This window comes from Suncus etruscus, chromosome 3 (assembly GCF_024139225.1).
Source record: "Suncus etruscus isolate mSunEtr1 chromosome 3, mSunEtr1.pri.cur, whole genome shotgun sequence".
NCBI classification, from domain to species: domain Eukaryota; kingdom Metazoa; phylum Chordata; class Mammalia; order Eulipotyphla; family Soricidae; genus Suncus; species Suncus etruscus.
The window spans coordinates 147,958,314-147,982,082 of NC_064850.1; the positions used below are offsets into that span (position 1 = coordinate 147,958,314).

Genomic DNA, 23,769 nt, shown 5'->3' on the forward strand with positions numbered 1-23,769 from the left:
TCTATCTATATAGCAACAGATTGCACGATTTCAGTTTTTTTTTATAGCCAACTAAGTACTTCATTGTGCCTATGTCCAACAATTTCTTGATCCAGTCATTTGTTCTTGGGCACTTGAGTTGTTACAGATTCTGGCTATTGTGAATAATCCTACAAGGAGCATAGGGATGCAAATTTTTTTTTGGAATCAATTTTGGGGGATCTTGAAGTAGACATCATGGAGTGGAATTGCTGGCTCTATGAAAGCTTGAATTTTCGTTTGAAGTAGTAGTCATGCTGTCTTCCAGAAAGGCTGGGCCAGTCGACATTCCCAACAACCGTGAATGGGTGTCTCTTTTCCCCACATCTACACGAGCACTGTTGCCGGGAGCCCTTATAACAGGCAGAAAACTTAGCTGAAATGCAGGGCCTTGTGACAGGCACAGAACTGTGCTAAAAGGAGGCAGCCTTGAGAAATGAATGTAAACATTTAAGATTTAAGACTTGTATAGAAACAAAGAAGGCACTGAATTTTGGTCCTGGAAATTGAGTCTAATTTATCTCAGCTAAGGTCCCTGTTACCTGGACATTCCGACCTGCCTGAGATGGGTTCCATTATCAGTGCATCCTGGCCTGATGGAGATGGATCTCATGATCTGGACATTCTGTTCCACTTGCCAATGGGTCCTGTTATCTGGACATTCTGGCCTGTCCAATGTATCCATCCCCTATCGGCATATTTACGAGCAGAACTGTGCTCACAAAAAGTATAGAAGCCAGGCCTTGAGTATCAATAAACGGACTTGGATCTGGAATCCTTTTCCCACTCTTGTCTGTCATTGTGTCTTTGTGTTTGCGCAATCTCCCTCCGACAAAGAATAACCACCCACACACTGTTTTTGTTTTGTGTGCTGTGTGCTACTCTCTTGGTGTTGAGATGGTATATCATGTTGTTTTGATTTGCATTTCCCTGATGATATTGCACTATTGGGGTTTTTTTTTTTTTTTTTTTTGTATACCTTTTGGCCATTTGTTGTATGTCTTTGAGGAAGTTTCTGTTCATCTCCCTTACTCTTTCCATTTTTTGATGAGCTGGTTGTTTTTTTCTCTTCTAAAGTTCTACCAGTACTTTTATTTTTTGTTGTTGTTGTTGAGAGAGTATTTTGTAATTTAATGGACAGATCACAGCAAACAGGATTGAATGAGTAAAATATTTACATTAATGATAAAATTGAATAAAGACTTGTATGTCCATGCAGTAAGGAAAGATTGTACTTTCTTTGTTGTTTTTTTAATTAATTTAAAGAAAATGCATTACATGGTTGACATAACGGATAATAATACAATTTTAGAAAGACCAAAAGCAACATTTAAAAAAAAAAAATAGAAAATTGTGGGCCCGGAGAGATAGCACAGCGGTGTTTGCCTTGCAAGCAGCTGATCCAGGACCTAAGGTGGTTAGTTCGAATCCTGGTGTCCCATATGGTCCCCCGTGCCTGCCAGGAGCTGTTTCTGAGCAGACAGCCAGGAGTAACCCCTGAGCACCGCTGGGTGTGGCCCAAAAACCAAAAAAAAAAAAAAGAAAGAAAGAAAGAAAATTGAAAGAAAAACTAAAGAGATGGAAGAGAAAGAAAAGAATATTTTTGAAAACTATTGACTCACAATGAATTCATTGAAGCACCAGCAGAAAGTTTAGTAAGATCTTCTTTAAAAAAAAAAAAAAAAAAAAGGATAAGAGTTAAAAAAAAATACAGCAATATCGTTGTAAGAGTGGCAGTTGTTGTTTGCATAGGCCCAGCAAAATATGGGTAAAATGGAAAAAAAAAAAAAAACCCGTTCTAAATACAAAGAATCCCTGAAGTTCTCTGGTATAAGACCAACTCTGGGCTCCAGGCATACTAGGTTGTCCAACCCCTGAATATTCTTTGTGGTCACGGTGAAATTTTTTTCACACATTAGCTGCTATTGTTGTCCTGTTTCTGTAAAGATTCTGGTTTCTGTGCCAGAAGGATTCTGGTTTCTGTGTGGTTTCTGTGTTTCATTGAAGTCAATGTGGAGCGTCCTCCAATTTCACCTCACCATCAGAGGCGAAGCATCCTGCCCTGCAAGCAAGTTGCTGCTGTCGCTGAGTCATCTGGGTGTCAAGGGGACACTCCTTGGAGTGAGTAAAGTCAATGCCAGGGTAGCGGCAGGGTCTCCCCTGGTAGAGATTTGCCTTCTGGTGATGTTGTAGACAATTGTGGTTGTTCCGTAGATGAGCAATTGTTCAGGTGTTGGGCAATTCCCATTCTTCGGAGGCCTAAGCCAAGTCATTATGCCAATGTTCAGAGTATGAGGCCTAACTGCATTACAAAATTTGTTTTCCTATCTCTTTTAGATAGTAACTTGTATACTTACCTGGCAGGGGAGATACCATGATCACCAAGGTGGTTTCCCCAGGACGAGGCTCACCCATTGCACTCCGGGTGTGCTGACCCTTGCCATTTCCCCAAATGTGGGAAACTTGACTGCATAATTTGTGGTAGTGGGGGACTGCGTTCGTGCTCTCCCCTGTAAAAAAAAAAAAAAAAAAAGATAATAACTTGTTTTCATATGCAGTGTTTTCCCTTTTTTTTTTTTTTGGTTTTTGGATTTTGGTGTTTGAGCCACACCTGGCGGTGCTCAGGGGTTACTCCTGGCTGTCTGCTCAGAAATAGCTCCTGGCAGGCATGGGGGACGATATGGGACACCAGGATTCGAACCAACCACCTTTGGTCCTGGATCGGCTGCTTGCAAGGCAAACGCCACTGTGCTATCTCTCCGGGCCCTGTTTTCCCATTTTAATGCGCCTATGCAATGCCACCATGTATTGTTGGTGCTTCTGGGTAGCTGAGGAAACAAGTTCAACAATCCCTTAACTTGGTTCTATCTAACATGAAGTCCGAAGCGAAAGACTCTTACCATAATTCCTTGTTGAACAGATCACAGAGAAACAAACAAACAAGAGGATATTCAATAAGAGTTATAGCGGTTGAGGGAATACATCTAGGATATTCAAAGGAGATATGCATGTCCCTTTTATGTCATTAGAAATAGTCGGGAAGAGGGTGCTGAATCCTGGATGCCACTTTGGTCTGTGATTTGGCCTCTGGAGTCTGCAAAATGACTCCCATCAGTTCCATATCGGGAAATGCCTTTGAGTGGGAACTAATCAAAAACCTAGTATGGTAGCAAACACAGTTACATAGTGAAGGAAGGTGGAGAACAAGAGGCTACTGAGAGTAGATAAGTAGGAACAGAGTACTTGTTTCTTCTCAGCCTGACAGTCTATTTTTTCACTTTGGTAGCTGGTTGGCAGCTAGCTTGGGTGGGGATAAAAATGTGTTTCATGGGGAGCCAAGAACTGAGGGTAAAAATGGTTAAATGTGGGTAATGGGCGGTGGGAGTGAGGGAGTAAAGGACTAAAAATAAGCTTCTGGGTCGTAAGCCAAGGCAGGAAGGGAAGTATACAGCATAGACGTTCTGTATATGACAAACAGATTAAGCTCAATGATATCCAAAGTTTATACATTCCGCGGGGGTCACTAGCCCCCTCACAGTTTCAGAATGGACAGGGTTAGGAAGGAAAGTGGCTGGCGACCTCCTGAAGCCAGCACCTATTGTGCTTTTGTACTGCCATTCCCCATGCTGGCAAAAACTCTTGGCTCCCAGGAAGGAAAGAGATCCTTCAAGAGCTGGAAGCCCGGAAGTTCACCAACCCCCACCCAAATCCTCCCTCCAGAGCCAGGTGGGAAATGAGGAAAGCCTGGGGTCCCCTTTGAAGGCCTCCTTGGGACCCACCTCACTGGCCCCCTGGGCGTGTGGCCCAGGGGTAGTCCCTACCAGTACTTTTAATATCTTTAATAATAATTTATTTGATTAATGGTGGACCAAAATTCTCTCCCAGTCTGTGGGATATCTTTTGTTCTGGTCCTCATTTCTTTTGTGGTGCAAAAGCTTCATAGTTTGCTTTGAAGCTTATCTTTGCTTAGCTGGTTCTGGTTCATTGAAGATACCTGTTGCCACACTGTTAATGGAGTATTCAGCCTAGTTTTTTTTCCTTGATATAATTTAATTTGTGTCTGATACTGAGATCTTAATCTATTTTTTGTTTGACTTGTACCTGGTGTTAAGTAGGAGGTCTGCCTTCTTTTCTAGATCAAACCCTTTTAGATCAAACCCCTAATCTAACACCATTTATTGATGACTTTCCTTGCTCAATTTCATACTTTTTTACTCCTTTACTGAAGATTAAACATATATCTGGGGATCTAGTCTCATTTCAATTTTATTATGTTGTTCTGAGAGACTGTCCGGTTTAGATTTTTTTAAAACAAGCTCATGATGAAAATTTATACATTTAAAATAGTACAGTTAAAATTATTAGTTACATTATAGGCTCAAGGATGACCATTGTGACTGTCCATTGTATCATTGTATTGCACAATCTGACGACATCCATATGGTTTTTTCTTTAAATAGTGCAAAATACTTGATGCAGGCATGTGTTCAGAAAGGGCTTCACAACCAGAAGAATAAAGAGAAATACCTTACAAATTATCCTGACTGTATATTAAAGTGATAGGGGAGAGGAGACATTAAAATAAATGTCTGGGGTTTTGTTTGGTTTTGGTTTTGGTTTTTGATCTTGATCCATACTTCAGGAATTATTCCTGGCTCTGAGCTCAGAAACCACTCCTAGCAGGCTCCGTGGACCATATGAGATGCCAGAGATTGAACCCAGCTTCATCCTGGGTTGGCCACATGCAAGGCAAATGCCCTACCGCTGTGCTATTGCTCCAACCCCAGGAATCTTAATTTCCTATCTTATTTTCTTTTTCAGTTCACTGGTTGTTTAATAGTGGGTTATTTAATTTCCAAGTAGTTGAAGTTTCTTTCCTAAGTTCTTTTTGTAATTAACTTTTGTTTTCAACTCATCATTCATTTTCTGAGAGGTTATTTAATATGATTTCTCTCCTTTTGATATCCTGGTAGTATGTTTTGTGATTTAGTAGGTAGTGTATCTTGTAGAATGTTTTATGTACACTAGAGAAAAGTGTTTATTCGACATTGGGGGATGAAGAGTTCTGTATATATACATATATACATATTTGTTTTCTATTTTTTTCCTTTAATACTTGTGTTTCCTTGTGGAGTTTTAATCTGGCTGCTCTATCTAGAGGTGATAGAGCAGTGTTGAAATCTCCAACTACTTATGTGTTTTATCCATATCTTCCTTTTAGTAGTAGTTTGAAATATTTTGATTTTGTGGTTAAGTATATGTGTTTTTTCTTTGCTTTGTTTCTTTTGGGGCCACACCTGGTAGAGCTCAGGAGTTACTCTGGCTTTGCACTAAGGATCACTTGGTGCTCTGGGGACCCTATGAGATGGCAGGATCTATTCCGACTCTGCTGTGTTCAAGACAAATGCCTTGCTATTGCTCCGGCCCCAAGTTTGAAGTATTTTCATGGTCCCTCATTAGGTGCAGAAGTATTTAGGAGTGTGTGTTTTTCCTGATGTATGTATCTCTTGATCATTAAGAAATTACCACTTAGTTCCTTATATCTTTTATTAACCTGAAGTCTACATTATCTGATGTAAGTATGGCCAGCCACCCAAACTTTTTAAGGGAGTTTGAAATTTTGCTTGAATTTTGCTTGAAAATTTGTTTGCTTGAAATACAGTTTCTATCTTTAGATCAAATCAAAGTGTTTGACCTGTCCTCTGAATTGTGCACTCTTATCTCTCTTCTCTAGGCCTCCAAGTCACAAAATTGTGGTGAATGGAAAAAAGTGTGTAAACTTTGCCTCATTTAATTTTCTTGGATTGTTGGATAACCCTAGAGTCAAGGTAAGTATCACATGTGTTGAAAAGACAGACATAAATGAATAAAGAAGAGTGACTGACATACAGGGTCCAAAGAGTACCTCAAGAAGAGCCTTTATCTTGCTTGCAGCCCTAGCATCCCAAATGATCTCCTGAACCCACCTTTTATTTTCAGCTCATCATTGGAATTGCTGAGCACAAAGCTAGGAATAACCTTGAGCAGTGCTGGTTGTGGCTCAGAAATAAAACAAAAAGTTATGGATACAGACACAATAGGACTATGCCACTGTAAAAAAAAGAGAGATGGCATCTTTTAGTTCACTGCGCCTTTGATGTAACTAGAAGGCATCCTGTGAGCAAAATAAGTTAGAGAACAAATACCAGATCACCTCATTCATCTTTGATAGATTGAAAAGTAAAATAAATGAAATACAGTATCAAAGAATGATACCTTTGGCCTTGGTTTACAAAATTCTGATTACTAAGCAAGGTGGGAAGAAGGGGATTAAAAGTAACTTACTTGCTGGAGAACCTTAGGCACTTTGGTGGTAGTGAGGTATGGTACCTGTGTACATCAAAATTATTTTATCAACACTGTTGTAAAGTTAACCTAAACTATTAACAGTTGAATAAAAAATGGAGGAAAAAATAAGGGAAGAAACTTGTCATAAAGACATAGAATGTGAGAACGGCTGGCTGCAGTGTTTGCTATTATTCTTCTCTGACAGTTATTACCTGGTTTCAGCAGAGGGTGATCAGAGTGTCTCATGCGGCTTAGCTTTGTTTGACAGCCAGTGAACTGTGTGGATGAGGCCTGGGAATCGTTTTGAGATGGTGGAGGAAATTGCACCACTCCCCTGTTGACCTGTAGCCATCAACACATTTCTTAAGTAAAGACAAACTCACAAAGACAAAAATATGTATGCATAGTCATTCACCAGGATGTGAGACTTGAACTAGTAAACTTCTGCATGATTTAAATCTTGTACTTATAATTCACCATCCTGCCTGCCTGTATTTTCTCTTGCTAGAATGTCTTAATTCTAAGAAAGTAAGGGAAGTGAAAGGGGTCTAGAGAAAGGAGCTATGGGGCAGTAAGAAGGGTTGGTCTCAAAATCTTAAAGATGAATTTTAAAAAAATCTTGTCTAAATTTCCACAAAGGCAGCAGCTTTGACATCTCTAAAGAAGTATGGCGTGGGGACGTGCGGACCTCGAGGATTTTATGGCACATTTGGTATGTTTCTGTTAGATTCTTTTCAGTCCACTGATTTCCAGAGTTTTAATTTTGTTTCACATCTCCCTGGAAAGACCTTTAATCAGCTGTGGCCTTACTACTGTGTGCTATTTTTGACCTCACTTTCTACAAAATGTTTAGTTTGTGGGAAATGCAGTCATTTTGAGGTTGAGCACCAGTGGTGGGAATCTTAGGGGAGACGCAGGGACATTGAGTGCCTTGTCACAGAGGGTAGAGACTGAGCTGCTGTGCCACATGCCCTGCTAGACAGTATGTGGAGACACTGTTGACAGGTGCCATTCCCTGTCTCTAAGCAGTCAGATATTGGTGCCTTGTCAGGTAGATCGCTGGTCTTCTTGACTGCACCCAATTGGCAAGCTTCGAGCTCAGCTTATGTCCTATTGGCAAAGACACCTCTGGTTGGGTGGCCTATGGCTAGATGATCACCTCTTGTCAGGAGGAAAGACAAGTGCAACCACATAGGTCAGGAGAGGCTCTGAAGCTCTTCTCTTTCTGGAGGAAGACAAAGCATTCTTTTTCTCTCTTCTGAATACATACATAAAGGGGTTACTATCTGATTCTCAGCTTTTGGAACTTTATTGATCTTAAAGCCATGAAGGAAAACTCTTGCTTTTTTGAGAGTTTTGTGAGGAGTATGTTATTCTTTGATTCTAAACATTACAAATGTGTCGTAAATAATTGTTAGATGAATGTGTGACGGGGACATAACACTAAAGTTCATAAAATGCACAGAGAGCAAGGGAAAACAGACTCAGAAATTTTCTTTGTCTTTTAGCCTTATTTCCACAGCTGGCTTTTTGTAGGCTTTATTCCATACCCAGAGAAAATAGAGATAAGAACTAGAAGGATTGGCTCACAATACTGCACTCACCACAAAGTGGTGAGTATAGTTAGAGAAATAACCACACTAACAACTATTATGACAGTGGTAATGAGTGAGAGAAGTAGAATGCCTGTCTCAAATACAGGCAGGGGGTGGGGGAGGAGGGAGATGGTGAGAATGTTGCACTGGTGAGGGAGGACTTTTTTTCTATGATTTAAACCCAACTATAAACATTTGTAATCATGGTGCTAAAGGAAAGGAAAGGAAGGGAAGGGGAAGGAAGGGAGGAAAGGGAAGGAAGGAGAAAGGGAGGGAGGAAAGAAGGAAGGAAGGGTGTGTAGATCATACTTTGAAAGTCTTCATTTAAAATTTAAAAAAAATTGTGTTAGAAACAATAGTGTCCACAAATCTCATGAGCTGAAAAGGATCTTTTAAAAGCTTATTCCTCATCTATTGAAAGAGAGAATGACTGACTTTCTTATAGTCACACAGCTTATTAATTTTAACCCTAGTGCTAAAACTTACTGCCCCAACTCCCAGTATTACAGGCAACATCAAAGTTACTAAGATCACTGTCTTTTCTCTCTCTTTCTCCCCCTCGTTTCTTGCAAACATGTTGGTGGTTTGGTTTTTATTGGTAGGGGATGATTCCCTCCATATGTATTAGAAAATAAAACAAGGCTTTTTTTATGGGTTTCCTTTTTGTCATGATCAAGCAGGCTTCCTGTGATCTGCTTGCCGGGAAAAATGCTTTCTTAAAAGTCTTTTTAATGGATTTTATTTACGTCTTTGACCATGGCCCTACTTTACAGTTGATTTGAAAAAAACCAATGAGGAATTCATTGCTAAATCAAGTTGCAGAAAATGTGTTTCGGGCCCGGAGAGATAGCACAGCGGTGTTTGCCTTGCAAGCAGCTGATCCAGGACCTAATGTGGTTCGAATCCGGTGTCCCATATGGTCCCCCCGTGCCTGCCAGGAGCTATTTCTGAGCAGACAGCCAGGAGTAACCCCTGAGCACCGCCGGTGTGGCTCAAAAACCAAAAATAATAATAATAATAATAATAAAAATGTGTTTCAATTTTCAAAACATTTTTTCTTGGAACTTCAGAGATGTAGAATTAAAGATGTAGCCTAGGTAGGTGCTTCCAAACATAGTTTAGAGGTTAATAACTTTTTTTAATTTTTAATATTTAATTATGAGAACAATGATGCAAAGAGGACAAGGTAAAGTTACAGTGAAAGAACAATCGCTCATAAACAGAGTTCTCAGAAGAAATCCCCTGCTGACGCCTAAATATTCAAAAAAACATTGAGAAAAATAAGGCAGGACCCACGTACAATTACTTTATCCACAAGTCCCCAGATTGTAGTACATTATAACATTTCTTAGCAGTACACAAAGCAACCTAAAGCCATGAGATTTCTGTAACTCCTTAACTTTGAAGGCATAGTATTTTTATATATTCATGCACATACATATTAGTTTAAGTTAACATCGAAAGTTTAAGAGGTTTTTTTTTTTAAGGGTTAGTCAAAAGGGCACAGTAAAAACGGTGTTAGAGTGGCAAATATTGTTTTCATAGGCCCACCAAAATATGGGGGTCATAGAAAGGAATAGCCATGGTCTAAATACAAGGAGGCCACTACCCCTAAAGTTTCCTGGCATAAGACCAACTCTAGGCTCCAGGCAAACTAGTTTATTCAATCCAAGTCATTGTCTGTAGTGCCAATACAGTTTTATTTTTCACACAGTCCTATTGTTGGCATCAGGTTTCTGTATTAAAAATCCTGGAATCTGCACATCCTACATTGAAGTCAGGCTGGTGTGGAGTATCCTCTAGTTTCACCTCACAATTAAGGGGCAATACAGAAAGCCCTGTCCAGTAAGCAGGTCATTGTTCTTGTTAAGTCTTCTCAGTGTTAAGGGAAGTCTCTTTTGAGTAGATCAGTGTCAGAGCAGCTGTAGGGTCTTCCCTTGTAGAGGATTGCCTCCAGGTGATGTTACAGACAACATTGGATGTTTTGTAGATGTCTTCTCTAGATCAGGGGTGAATGGAGAATGCCCATTCTTCTGAGGCCTGTGCCAGGTCTTTATGTCAATGTTCAGGGTGTAAGGTCCCATTGCACTACAAGATTTGTGTGTTCCCATCTCTATTAGATAAGAACTTATTGGTATGTATAGTATTTTCCCGTTTCAGTGTACCTAAGCAAACAAGAAATAAAGCCACATGACGTTATCTGAGTATATGGGGGCGTAAGAACACGTCTAACAATACCCATGACTTGGTTCAAACATAAGCATTAAACTGAAGGATTCTTTCGTACCAAATTCCATATTGAGCAGTTCACAAAGAGAAGATAAAAAAGTTGTGCGGGGGATCGTCACTGTATAAGAAAATATTCAGGGTCTGGAGAGATAGCACAGCAGTGTTTGCCTTGCAAGCAGCCGGTCCAGGACCAAAGGTGGTTGGTTCAAATCCCGGTGTCCCATATGGTCCCCCGTGCCTGCCAGGAGCTATTTCTGAGCAGACAGCCAGGAGTAACCCCTGAGCAACGCCGGGTGTGGCCCAAAAACCAAAAAGAAAAAGAAAAATAAAATATTCAGCAAAAGTTATAGCAGTCAAAGAAAACACCCATAAAATGTTGAAAAGGCATACGTGTCCTTTTTATGCCTTTTGAAATAGTTGGGTGGGTGTTAACTCCAGGGCACCACTTTGGTCTGTGACTTAGGACTCTACAGTACTTAAGTTAGAAAGGGTAAATGAGGAGTAATGATGATAGGGGTTAAGGAAGTTAAAGAGAAAAATGATCTTTTGTAGGGGTGTGCAAAAGGGCAGAGTACAAAATGGACATTCTGCATACATAAAAACATAATTCAATGATAGTACTATTAATGTATCTTTTGCTGAAAATATACTGAAAATATAAACTGGAAAGAGATTACCAGTGACTGCATCAAGAAGCTGGGAGAGGGCCGGGAAGGTGGCGCTATAGGTAAAGTGTCTGCCTTGCAAGTGCTAGCGTAGGATGGACCGCGGTTCGATCCCCCGGTGTCCCATATGGTCCTCCCAAGCCAGGGGCGATTTCTGAGCGCATAGCCAGGAGTAACCTTTGAGCGTCAAACGGATGTGGCCCAAAAACAAAAAAAACAAACAAAAAAAAGAATTTTGGGCCCTGAGAGATAGCACAGCGGCGTTTGCCTTGCAAGCAGCCGATCCAAGACCAAAGGTGGTTGGTTCGAATCCCAGTGTCCCATATGGTCCCCCGTGCCTGCCAGGAGCTATTTCTGAGCAGATAGCCAGGAGTAACCCCTGAGCACCGCTGGGTGTGGCCCAAAAACCAAAAAAAAAAAAAAGCTGGGAGACCAGAAGTTCGGAGCCCCACCCAGACCCTCCCTAAGGAGCAGAATGGATAATGGGAGAAAGCCTAGGGTACCTTCAAGCTCCGCCAAGGGGCCCAACTCACCGGCTTGCCCAGGCATGTGGCCCCGGGAAGCCCTGGAGATCTGGAGCAAGGCGGTAGAGGGGTGCTGGGGTTACCCAAGTCCCGCACCCCCCCCAAGAGGTTAATAACTTTTTAATTGGTTTTCTTGACTGATTGATTCAGCCTAGGACATGTAGACTGCAGAAAATACACAGGTCAAGAGCTGTCCTGAGTACCGCCAGGTGTGGCCCAAAACTTTCAAAACCCAAAGGAAGCCAGAGAACACAGGGTTAAGTATCTGGGGGAGGTGGGGGTGTCCCCGAGGGCCTGAGCATCAGGCCTTCCTATTAAACTACTAGCCTAGCCCAACTCCTGAGAATTACTAGCGGGGTCCTCAGGCCTCCCGAGCAAGAGACAACCTCCCTCCAAGAGTAGATTTACTAATTCAAACATTCTTTATATTTCACAGTTATAGTAGATGGCAGTAAAGGAAAATAGGGTAATAGTTGATTGAATCAGTTTCTTGGACTAAATGTTGATATTACCCCAAGAGACTGGGCAATGTAACTAGATAACGTTCTCAGCACACTGGTTAGCCATGTGTCACCACCTTCTCATGCTGTTTCAGTGCACGTTTGAGAACCCAGCAAAGCATCCACAGGGTTGTGAGGTTTGTTATCCTCCAAGACCACTTTCGGTTGTTGAGCTTCCTTGTTCATATTGGGTTTTTAGCACCACCGTCTATGCTATTACCTGGTACTATCTCACTTAGGTAAAGCCTGCTGACCTTTTTGTCTTACACTAAGTAGAAAGGCAGTTTTCCAGATTTTAAGGAAGACTGTGAATTCTCTTTTCTAGAGCCAGCCATGAATTGTTTACTTACGGATTTTAAAAACATTTCCTTTTTCGGTTGTGAGCAATCATTGAACTGTGATTGCACATTTCAGTAGGAAGAGCTTTTTTTCCTAGAGCTGTCACTTCATCCCACGGTCATGGCTCCAGTTTCACAAGTGTGAAATGGGAACAGCCCTGGTTGACAGAGCTTAGAATGTTTTTGATAAGAATCACATTAAGATAATGTGTGTGAACATTTGAAAAAACTAAAATTGGCACTGTTCACATTCTAAGGACTATGTGTGGTTTTTATTTGTGCTTTTTAGAAGAATTGCCCATGTTTAAAAAACTTGGCATATATATTTTACAAATTCAAAAGCCTTAAGAGAAATTTTGATGGTTGATTACTTTTAAATTGATCTAAAGTTGAGTCTTTCAGACTCTGGAAAAACAAATAAGAGGTCATAATGTTAGATGATTGAATTATCAGAATAGGGGTATTGTTACGTAAATAAGAAACAATTAACTTTAAAACTAAATTTTCAAGGACTTTTGAAGCATTGCTAGGGCCAGTGCAATTCTTTTTCTGTTTTTAAAGGAAACCTATTTCCAGTTTCATAAATACTGGTTTATTTGACAGATAGGCAGTATCTTTCCTTTCCCTGGCCAAGCACTCTTTGGAGTGTTTGTACAAGCATTAAGTCCCTCAGATCTAGTAATCCTCTGGCACAGAGCCAGATGCTTCCTGTTTGTCCGAGGGGCGTAAGAGGCACAGACCAGTTTCAGGTCTTTCCAGGGGCATGCCTGGTAGTGAGGAAGCCCAGCTGTAAGCTCTGAGGTGACCTTCCTGGCGCGGCCTTCCACTGGTTGCCTACAACTGCCCCCTCTCACATCCTACCTGAGTAGCAGGTGCCGGAAAGGGCAATGAATACTAGATGGGTTCCAGGACCTTCTGGCATCTCCCTCCTTGTTTTTTGTTTTTTGTTTTTTTCTCTCCATGTTTGTAAAATTGGGGAAGTGAATGGAGAAGGCAGGACTTTCCTTGCACTACAGGCATATCTGTGGGTCTAGTAAGTGAAATAAATAGATCATCCACAGCAGAGGCAGAAGAACAGGAACCAGAGAACAGGCCTTGGCAGCTTTCCTGTGTGCGCCTCCCTTCCCTGGGACTGAGCATTTCTTCATGGTACAGAGGAGCTTTCGTAACATACAGAGAAGTCATGCAGCACCTGTAATTACCCACCACAAAACCGGCTCTGCAGCTCCAATTGCAGCTGAAACCAGGGTCTCCCAAGAGGAAAAGAAAGCCTCTTTGCAGACTGTGGACTAGGCTAGAATCAAATCGTCAGTGCACTCTGTCCACATTCTAAAAAGTTAGAAGGCCTGTTTCTCTCTCTCTCTCTCTCTCTCTCTCTCTCTCTCTCTCTCTCTCTCTCTCTCTCTCTCTCTCTCTCTCTCTCTCTCTCTCTCGCTCTCTCTCTCTCGCTCTCTCTCTCTCTCTCTCTCCCCCCCCCTCCTCTCTTTCCTCTCTTTCCCCCCTCCTCTCTTTCCTCTCTTTCCCCCCCCTCCTCTCTTTCCTCTCTTTCCCCTCTCTCTCCCTCTCCCTCCCCCCACCCCTCTCTCAAAAAGCCTCTGTTTGTTCTCTCTCTTCTCCCTTCTTTTTTGTTTTTGTTTTTGGGTCACACCCAGCAGCGCTCAGAGGTTACTCCTCGCTCCACGCTCAGAAATCGCTCCTGGCAAGCTGGGGGGAACATATGGAATGCCGGATTCGAACCAATGACCTTTTGCATGAAAGGCAAATGCCTTGCCTTCCATGCTATCTCTCCGGCCCTCTCTTCCTTTTCCCTAACCCTTCCCCTTTCTTTTCTCCACCCATATTTTTAAGCTAATCTTTTAAGTAAAATTGTTTTGCTTCTCTCTCTCTCTCTCTCTCTCTCTCTCTCTCTCTCTCTCTCTCTCTCTCTCTCTCTCTCTCTCTCTCTCACACACACACACACACACACACTCATAAGGCAATGACTTCCTGATGTTTTGGTTTGCAGCATGTGCATAGCTGGCTTGTAGCAAGGTTATGTTACCAAACCATCACCAATCCAGAAAAATCATTTAGAGTTGCAGAGGCACTGTTTGTTTAGTTTGTACCTATAGCATGTTTCTCTTCGTGAAATGTAGATACCAAGTGGAAGCAGTTCCACATGGCTAAGCTACACAGACCTGGAGGAGATACACTCAGGGCACAGGAAGGATGGGCTGCCTTAGCACAGACCCCTGCTGGCAGTAAGAGGTGGCAGCAGCATGCTAGTGAGCTGGAGAGAAGTCACTCAGTGCTCTCCTGAGGAAGGCACGCCCAAAGGCTCCCATGTGCAGTGTTCTGCTCCTCCTCTTCCTTGCCAGATTGTGCCTATAACTTTTCTGTCAACATGTTTGAAAGAACTTTAAGCACTCAGGCAGGGTTAACTCCCAGGATCTCAATGAAGGTTTAGGATGATAACAAGTCTAATGCCTGGGTAGCTAGTACCCTTTTAATACTTTTTGGATCAAGTGGAATACAGACTTCTAAACATGATTATTACAGAGTTCATGTTTGTTTAGTTTAATGATAGGATAAGCATGTCTTATGAAATGATGATGATGACGGAAATAAAATATGTTGTGTGTGTGTTGTAGGAGTTAGATGCTTACTTTTATCAGTACCAGGTTCTAGTGGAGTGGTAGCACCCTTAAAAGTGTCTGTAAAAGGTAGCTCAACAAACTGAGCTCATGCTGAACTTATAGGCCAGGATTTGATCCCTGGTACCTCATGGTCCTCCTGAGCACAGATCCTGGAGTACGACTGATGTAGTCCACCAATCCCCCATCACATCACAAAAGCAGTCTGTAAATAAAGTAAGCTTTAATTTATTTTATTTTTTGTAAAGTATAAAATGTCTTAATTGCCTACTATAATTGAGGTTTAGGGTTTGGGGGGGATCTTTTTTTTTCTTTCTGGTTTTTGGTTTTTGGGTCACACCCAGCAGTGCTCAGCGGTTAACTCCTGACTCTGCTCTCAGAAATCGCTCCTGGCAGGCATGGGGGACCAAATGTGATGCCGGGATTCGAACCACCGTTCGTCCTGAATTGGCTGCTTACAAGGCAAACGCCCTACCGCTGTGCTATCTTGACCTCCCACTTCATTTTCCGAAAAACGAATTTCTTCAGTGCACCCCTGTAAACTGCGTTCTTTAAGCAAACAAACATAAAGCACTGGGAACTACATCAGCCTTCTACATTATTATTCCATGCCCTCTAGTGGGCAGTTATGCCTGTGTTGGGAGTTCCTGATTTAGACCATTTGTGTCTTCCCATTTCTCACCCATACCTGGATTGTTCCCCTCACACATCACCTTGATTTACAATTACATGTCTTGTGTCTTCAGTCAGAAATGGCTGCTGCTGTATTGTAGCTGTGTTTTGGCCCAGAAACTTAAGACCAGGAGAACAAGTGGCAACTTGAGCACATTCCTCCAGTAGCAGCTGCACAGTCTTCTCTTAGCTATAACCAACACCTGTTTTCCTCCCTGATCCAGTGCTCAGCAGTTCAGGGGTTACGCTCAAGGGGTACTCCTGGCTATGCACTCAGAAATAGCTACTGGCTTGGGGTACCATCTGGGATGCTGGGGGATAGAACTGCAGTCTGTCTTAGGTCAGCTGCGTACAAGGCAAACACCCTACAGCTGCGCCACCGTTCTGGCCCCCTTTTTATTTAGAGCATATTTGATCTCTCTCTCTCTTTTTTTTTTTTTTTTTTTTGCTTTTGGCTTTTTGGGTCACACCTGGCAGCGCTCAGGGGTTACTCCTGGCAAGCTCGGGGGACCATATGGGATGCCGGGATTCGAACCACCATCCTTCTGCATGCAAGGCAAACACCTTACCTCCATGCTATCTCTCTGCCCCAGTATATTTGATCTTGGGGCCCCCTCCCATGTAAGTATTTTGGATCATTTTAGTGGTTACAGCTTTCATGATCCTTTGGTCTCTCATAGCCTTCAACTGCCAGGACACTGGGTTTTGGTCTCTGACACTTTGTTCGGGTACTCACAGGAGTTGCTCCTTTATTTGCTCTAGTCAGACTGTCGCTGCTCCTTAATCTCACCTGAAAGTTGTGTCTTTATGTCTCTCTGTGGAACACTTGAGTCAGGGTCCAGCTCTCTAAAGTCCCAGCCATTCAGACCTCATTCCTCTCACTCCCCACACCTCCATTGTCAGGAGTATGAGGACTGCCTGACCTGGGTGAGACCGCAGGGCCGAGCCTACTTTCTCCCCCATGCCGAAGAGGGGCTTGGGTCCTGCTGCATCAGACTCTGCCCACCTTCCCATGGGGTGTGAAGGACTGGACTGCTGAGATCTCCTTGGGGAAGGACTGGACTGTCGAGATCCCCTCAGTGACCCACACTCACACAGTTTTCCTGCAGTTTGTCTTATGTCCCCTATCTCTCCAGTGTAGGTCAGGGGTCGAACCACATTATTCCTGTGTCTCCTATGCAAAGTATGCAGTAAAACTAATTTAATGTAGGCTAATGCAAAGCTCTGAGTTTTACCCCGTCACAAGTGCTTCTTCCATCCCCAACTTGAAGGTCTCAGGTTCCATTGGCCCAAAACAGCTTTTTTCTGTGGCTCAACCCACCAGTACTGGCCCACATGGCTTTTGCTTCTGAGAACAGATCCTCAGGTTCATTTCTTTGCCCTCTCCCATGGTAGAAGAGCCACATGCTTCTCTCCTGGGAAACACCCTCATTCTGACTTCCTTTCAAAGCTACTCAGTGGGCTGCTGCTTCTACATATCACTGGAAGCTTCATAAAGTGAAACTAAGATTTGTAGTATAGAGGGAAGCCTGGGAGGCAACAACCTTAGTTTAGATTTCTTCCATTGTCCTATCAAGTTCTTACTGTGCTTCTGAAGAAGGGACTCTCAGTGCAGTCCACAGGCCTCTTCATAGAAAGTTCAGACGCCAGTCCTGCAGAGCTGTCGTAGGTGCCTCACGAGATGCTGACCTCACCTGTCAACTGCTTGAGGTCCTTTAGTCTGTCTTGACAATATGTATGGAATGCTTTATAAACTAATCTTTATAATCTTTTCTTTTTTTATATTTTTTTATTTTTTTATAAACTTTATATTTATCTATTATATAATAACTGTATAAAGTTATAATCTTTAGATTATAACTAATCTTTATAAAGAGTATAATCTTTCTAAACTAATGTTTTCTTTTTCCTCTTACAAGATGATTTGGTTTCTTTTGCTAAAGTGCTGAAAAACACTAGTAGGCATTAACCACTGAATGCTGTGTATTGGTGGAAGGAACCACAGTGTTGATGTTCGAGGGAGGATATGGCAGGGAATGTGACTCAATCTTGATCTCTTCCAGTGCAGTAATAAGCAAGCGAAATACAGAGTCAGAGCCATCTGGTAACAAAATACCTGATACAGATTTTAGAAGTTGTTTTGGCCTAGAATAAGCATGGAACAACTGTTATTTTGAGAATGGGCTGTAAACAGAAAGGAAACTGAAGACATTAATGGTGGAAAATGAACACTGGTAAAGGGATAGATGTTGGAACATTTTATGACTGGACTTTAACCAACAATTTTTTTTTTTTTTTTGGTTTTGGTTTTGGTTTTGGTTTTTGAGCCACACCCGGCATTGCTCAGGGGTTACTCCTGGCTCTCTGCTCAGAAATAGCTCCTGGCAGGCACAGGGGACCATATGGGACACCGGGATTCGAACCAACCACCTTTGGTCCTGAATCGGCTGCTTGCAAGGCAAATGACGCTGTGCTATCTCTCCGGGCCCCCAACAATTTTCTAACTAAACTATTTCACTGGGATTCAATTTTATGAAGTTATTTTGGTAGTAAAATGGAAGTTTTAGGTGGCGCTAGAGGTAAGGTGTCTGCCTTGCAAGTGCTAGCCAAGGAAGGACCACGGTTCGATCCCCCGGCGCCCCATATGGTTCCCTCAAGGTAGGGGCAATTTCTGAGCACTTAGCCAGGAGTAACCCCTGAGCGTCAAACGAGTATAGCCCGAAAAACCAAAAACCAAAAAAAGAAAAAGGAAGTTTTATAACTGAACTGTTTTACATTCCATTTGTTCTTTTTTTTTTTTTTAAACAGATGTGCACTTGGATCTTGAGGACCGCCTGGCCAAATTCATGAAGACAGAAGAAGCCATTATCTACTCCTATGGATTTGCCACCATAGCCAGTGCTATTCCTGCCTACTCCAAGAGAGGGGACATCGTGTTTGTGTAAGTTTATTTCCACTTGTCTTTTTTTGGGGTGGAGTACACCCAGTGACGTTCAAGGGTTACTCCTGGCTGTGCGCTCAGATATCCCTCCTGGCTTGGGGGACCATATGGAATGCGGGGGGCCAGGGGCCGGGGATTAAACTGAGGTCCGTCCTGGATCGGTCGCATATGAGGCAAATACCCTGTCGCTGTGCTATCGCTCCGGCCCACCACTTTCTTCTTGATCAAAGCCCCTTTGGAAATAATACTGGCTCCCTTGGAGAATAGCTTTATTGAAGATTATCTACATAAAACACAAGTGATACTTTTTGTTTCTTTTTCAAGAAATGCACAGTCACCTCAGCCAAGAATTTCTATAGAAGTTGTAAGTCTTCCACAGGAAGGATGCATACTCACCATTCAGTTCTCTGCTGTTGTAATTTTATGTATTCATGTGAACATTGCCAGATTAAACCTCGGGGAGAGTCCAATACTCTCTGCACTCTGTTACATTGCTATGTCCCTGTGCGGGGTCATAGCCCCCACTCATGCCACTCATCAGCAGGCCCACCCCAAACTCATCATCTATCTGTTATTATTTCATGGCATGCATAGCGTGAAAAACATCGTCTGGGGTTGGGAACTTCATTAATCCCACCAAGCAAATCTTCACACCTGCATGGTGTTCACTGGCCATGCAGTGTGCTTGGATACATGGTACCACCGGCTATGTAGTGGGGTGAGCACAGAACAGAGGTACAGCTGCTCAAGGCCAGACATTTTGAGTCGCCCAACAGTACCTGTCTCTGTATAAGATGACTGGTCCTATAAAACGACCCCCTAATTTTACAGTTAAAACATAGGTTTAGGCCTATATTTGCTGTATAAGACTGAATGTTCCTGTGCTGCAACTGTATGTACCACAGTGAGCCAATCACAACAAGCAAAGGTTCAAAGGGTATACTGTAATAGACTTCTCTGACTCTGGCCCATTTGAGCAGGCTTTTGACAGTGTAGATTCGGTTACAGAACATTGTCTAATTTGCATGCATCAAAAGCCTGCTTGGATTGGCCGAGTTAGAGAGGCGATCCGAGCAGCCTGGCAGTGATTGGTGCAGGATCGAGTTGGAAAATTCGTTTCGTGGCAATATCCAGATTAAACCTTTTCATTTAGCGGCATATCGAGAAGTTTTTCGGGATATTCTCGGCGTATAAGACAACTCCCGATTTTCCGTTGACACTTTTTTGTTTCAAAAGTCGTCTTACACGCCGGCAAATACGGTAGGTATCTGCTCTCTTCCTGGTGAGACTTAATTTTTGGTCTTAAATTTATTTATCTTTGTTTTTTCTCTTCCTCTTTAATACCGTAACCAGAGTTATCTTTTTTTTTAACAGGACAACCAAATACTTATTTTGTCCTTTTTTTTTAGTGGTTTTAAAACATAAAGTAATATTTTGGGGTGCCCGGAGAGATAGTACACTGGCGTTCGCCTTGCAAGCAGCCGATTCAGGACCTAAGGTGGTTGGTTCAAATCCTGGCGTCCCATATGGTCCCCTGTGCCTGCCAGGAGCTATTTCTGAGCATACAGCCAGGAATATCCCCTGAGCAACACCGGGTGTGACCCTAAAACCAAAAAAAAAAAAAAAATATATATATATATATATATATATAAATATATATATATTTATATATATATATTGTTTATATAACTTTACATTATTTACTTTTTGTCTACATGGTTTTGTCACCTAAATGTAAAATGAAACTCACATAAAATTAAGTCTTTATTTAAAGAAATAACACCGTTATTTATAAAATCAATATATCTTGAGTAAGTGAAAGTTTTCTTTTTTAAAAATACAGATGCAGAGCCTAAAGGTATATAGCTTAGCTGTATCACATATTCCAAGTCTTGAGTTTGACTCCTGACTCCCTCCTACCCCACAAATGACATTAAAATTCACATAGTGGGGGCCGGTGAGGTGGCACTAGACGTAAATAAAGTGTCTGCCTTGCAAGCCCTAGCCAAGGCAGGACCGCGGGATCGCAGTTCGATCCCCCAGTGTCCCATATGGTCCTCCCAAGCCAGGGGCAATTTCTGAGCACTTAGCCAGGAGTAACCCCTGAGCATCAAATGGGTGTGGCCCCCAAAAAACAAACAAAAAGAATTCACATAGTGCCTGAGCGATAGAATAGTGGTAGAGCATTTGCCTTACATGCAGCACACCTAGGACAAACCCTGGTTCAATCCCAGGTATTCTATATGGTCCCTTGAGCCTTCCAGGAGCCATTTCTGAGTGCTGAACCAGGAGTAACTCATGAGTGCTGCTTGGTATTGCCAACCCCCTTTCCCCCAAATGTATATAGCAGATTTCAGACATTTAAAAACTTCCTGGCTTTTGTGTGTTCTGAAGCCTTTCCTGGCTCTGTAGTTTCATTTCCGTCAGATGATCCTGCTGTACCTTCACACACTTAGCTTGTCTGTTCCTCCAGCACCGGACCTTTGCACATGCTCACCCCTAAGTTGATCACCTGCTTACTGTGCACATGTTGCAGGAAAACCTTATCCCTGTCAGTTCTGCTACAGAGCCTTGTACTAGTAGAGAAAACCTTCCAGCCAAAGTAGTTTGGTAGCTCTATGACCTCACACTGCTTGTCATGGTCATGGTTCCTCAAAGCTTCTTTTCGCTTGTGTGCGTGTGTGCGCATGGATGCACACCTCACATTATACTCTTGTCTTGCTTCACACTCAACTGTTCTCATTTATTGCATTCAGGTTCATGAGAGGCCATTACTTCCTGTAGCATTTGCAGATCAGTAATGCTCCCTCTAGTGGTGTAGTAAAAGAGGAAATGAGGTGGCGCTAAAGACAGGGTTCAGGTGAGTGTATGTGAGCTGCTTTCTGGGCTTCCGTAGGGCCCTGTTCCTTTTCACTTGTTCTGGGAACTCGTGCTAGTGGGCTTCAGACACTTAATGGCCTGTGTTCCTCCCACATTCCTAGAAAGCCACCTGAGTAGCCTGCACAACAGCCTGGGCTGAGCAATAAATTTCCTCACGTGTTCATGAAAGTTTATGTTTTTGCAACATCTGGTAATAAGTCTTGTCATGAAGTTGAAAGCCAGTCATTTGAATCACTTCTAGGGTAACAGAAATTATGGTTACAATTGTATCTTTATGCTTCCTATGTCATATAAGTAGTTTGATATTGTCCTTTGGCTTTCAGTGCTAGGAAACTCAAACTAAATGCACTTTCATATGATACACCTAGTGTAGAAACCTTTAGTTTCTGAGTCTTTAGACGACTTCTTATTCTCTCTTAATAATTTTAAAGAGTGTGCCTGAAATCCATTGAATTAGGAAAACTGCAAGTAAAACTGGCACTCAATACACAGATAACTTGGCTTTTTATTGACAGTATGTCCCATACACTGTTTCCTTTTTTTACTACATGATGATAGTGCTTTGACTAGTAGTTAGCAATGGTTCTATGTGATTTCATTCTGTCACATGTAAGCAGTGCAGAAGAGATCCAGCTTCTCTGAATCTCAAGCATTTGAGTAGCTTAGGTGTAATCACAGTTTTTTTGCTGTTGTTCTTTGTCCTTTTTCCTTTCATTTATTTTTATTTATTTATTTTTTGTCTTGGGCTATTCATTCTGAAAGACATACGAAGTTTAGGTCTGTCTCATTTAGATCTCATAGTGGTTTTAATTTATGTTTCCTGATGGCTAATGATGTTTGTTTCTTAAGTACTTTTTCCTTTGATGTTGACATCAAAACCTGTTAGTACTTGTTAAAAATCAGTTGGAAACTATTCCTTCCTTTTCTACTCTGAAGGAGTTGCATAAAATGATTGTTAACTCCCTAAATATTTTTAGAAATCTCTAGTGAAACTAACTGGGTCTAGAGATTTCATTTACATATATAATTATAAGTTTAATTTTCTTTTCTTTTTTTTCTTTTTTTTTTTCTTTTTTTTTTAAAGGGTTTTGGGTCACACCTGGCAGTGCTCAGGGGTTACTCCTGGCTCCAGGCTCAGAAGTTGCTCCTGGCAGGCACGGGGGACCATATGGGGCACTGGGATTCAAACCGATGACCTCCTGCATGAAACGCAAACGCCTTACCTCCATGCTATCTCTCTGGCCCCAAGTTTAATTTTCTTTTTTTTTTTTTTTTTTTTTTGGATTTTTGGGCCACACCCGGTAACACTCAGGGGTTACTCCTGGCTATGTGCTCAGAAGTTGCTCCTGGCTTGGGGGACCATATGGGACACCGGGGGATCGAACCGCGGTCTGTCCAAGGCTAGCGCAGGCAAGGCAGGCACCTTACCTTCAGTGCCACCACCCGGCCCCAAGTTTAATTTTCTTAAACTTACTTGTCATGCTGCTCAAATTATCTGTGTTGTATTGGGTGGCTTGAAATAGTTTTTGTTTTCAAGAAATTTAGTTAATAAGTTATAAATAATGTGATATTCTTGTTTTGTTGTTTTGCAGTCATACTCAGTTATGATCAGGGATTACTCCTGGCTCTGTGCTCATGAATTATTCCAGACAGGTGTTTGGACGACCAGATAGAATGCTAGGAATCAAGCCTGGGTCCGTTGCATTCAGGGACCTACCTGTCATCCAAGTCAGTCCCATATATGGTATTCTTTCTGTTTACAGAGTTTAAGTGATTAGGCCTGGTTTCCACGCTAATTGGTAGTTACTGTAGTCTCTATCAGTCTTGATAGAAGTTGGTTAGTTTGTTGATTTCTCACTCTTCTTTTTTTTTGTTTTTAGTTTGTTTGTTTGTTTGTTTGTTTTGGGTTCCTACCCAGCAGCGTTTGGGTTACTCCTGGCTTTGCACTCAGAAGTCACTCCTGGCAGACTCAAGGGACATATGGGATGCTGGGATTTGAACCGTGTCCATCCTAGTGTTGGCCACATGCAAGGCAAACCTGTGCAATCACTCCAGCCCAATTCCTTTTTTAAATGAATTAGCTCTCTGTTTGGTTAGTTTCTGTTCATATGTTTTCTTTTAATTCTGTTGATTTCTGGGCTTGGGATTAGTTATGGGGGAATCTCTTGACACACATCTTACCTGGACTTTATCCTGATTCACTTCCACCACCATGCTGGTATTGCTCCACCAGTGAACTCCTTAGCACAGTCTTGTCTACCCCATGAGTATCCTGCTTCCTTGTAACCTTGAGAGCATCAATGGGTGATCCCATTCTCCGTCTGGCCCAGCCTTTCTTTGTGTCCATCCATGCTTTAGTAACTGCTCCTCAGCAAACTTCATCTCGAGACTCTTGACCTCTGGGGCAGTACTCATGATGACAAACACTCTGTCCTAGGCCCGTCCTC

The 23,769-nt window shown here is 42.2% G+C and overlaps 1 protein-coding gene and 1 non-coding gene across 2 annotated transcripts in view; both read left to right on the top strand.

The window, feature by feature from the left end:
- The window catches only part of LOC126003378 (serine palmitoyltransferase 1), a 78,341-nt gene that overhangs the window by 22,582 nt on the left and 31,990 nt on the right, over positions 1-23,769 (top strand). Inside the window, exons 4-6 of the mRNA XM_049769561.1 lie at positions 5,753-5,846; positions 6,985-7,057; positions 18,310-18,442. Coding sequence (XP_049625518.1) covers positions 5,753-5,846; positions 6,985-7,057; positions 18,310-18,442 — 300 coding nt within the window. The remainder of the gene's footprint in view (positions 1-5,752; positions 5,847-6,984; positions 7,058-18,309; positions 18,443-23,769) is intronic.
- On the top strand, positions 2,368-2,531 carry LOC126004611 (U1 spliceosomal RNA). Its single transcript, XR_007493880.1, has one exon. It is a non-coding gene; the product is annotated as a U1 spliceosomal RNA (small nuclear RNA).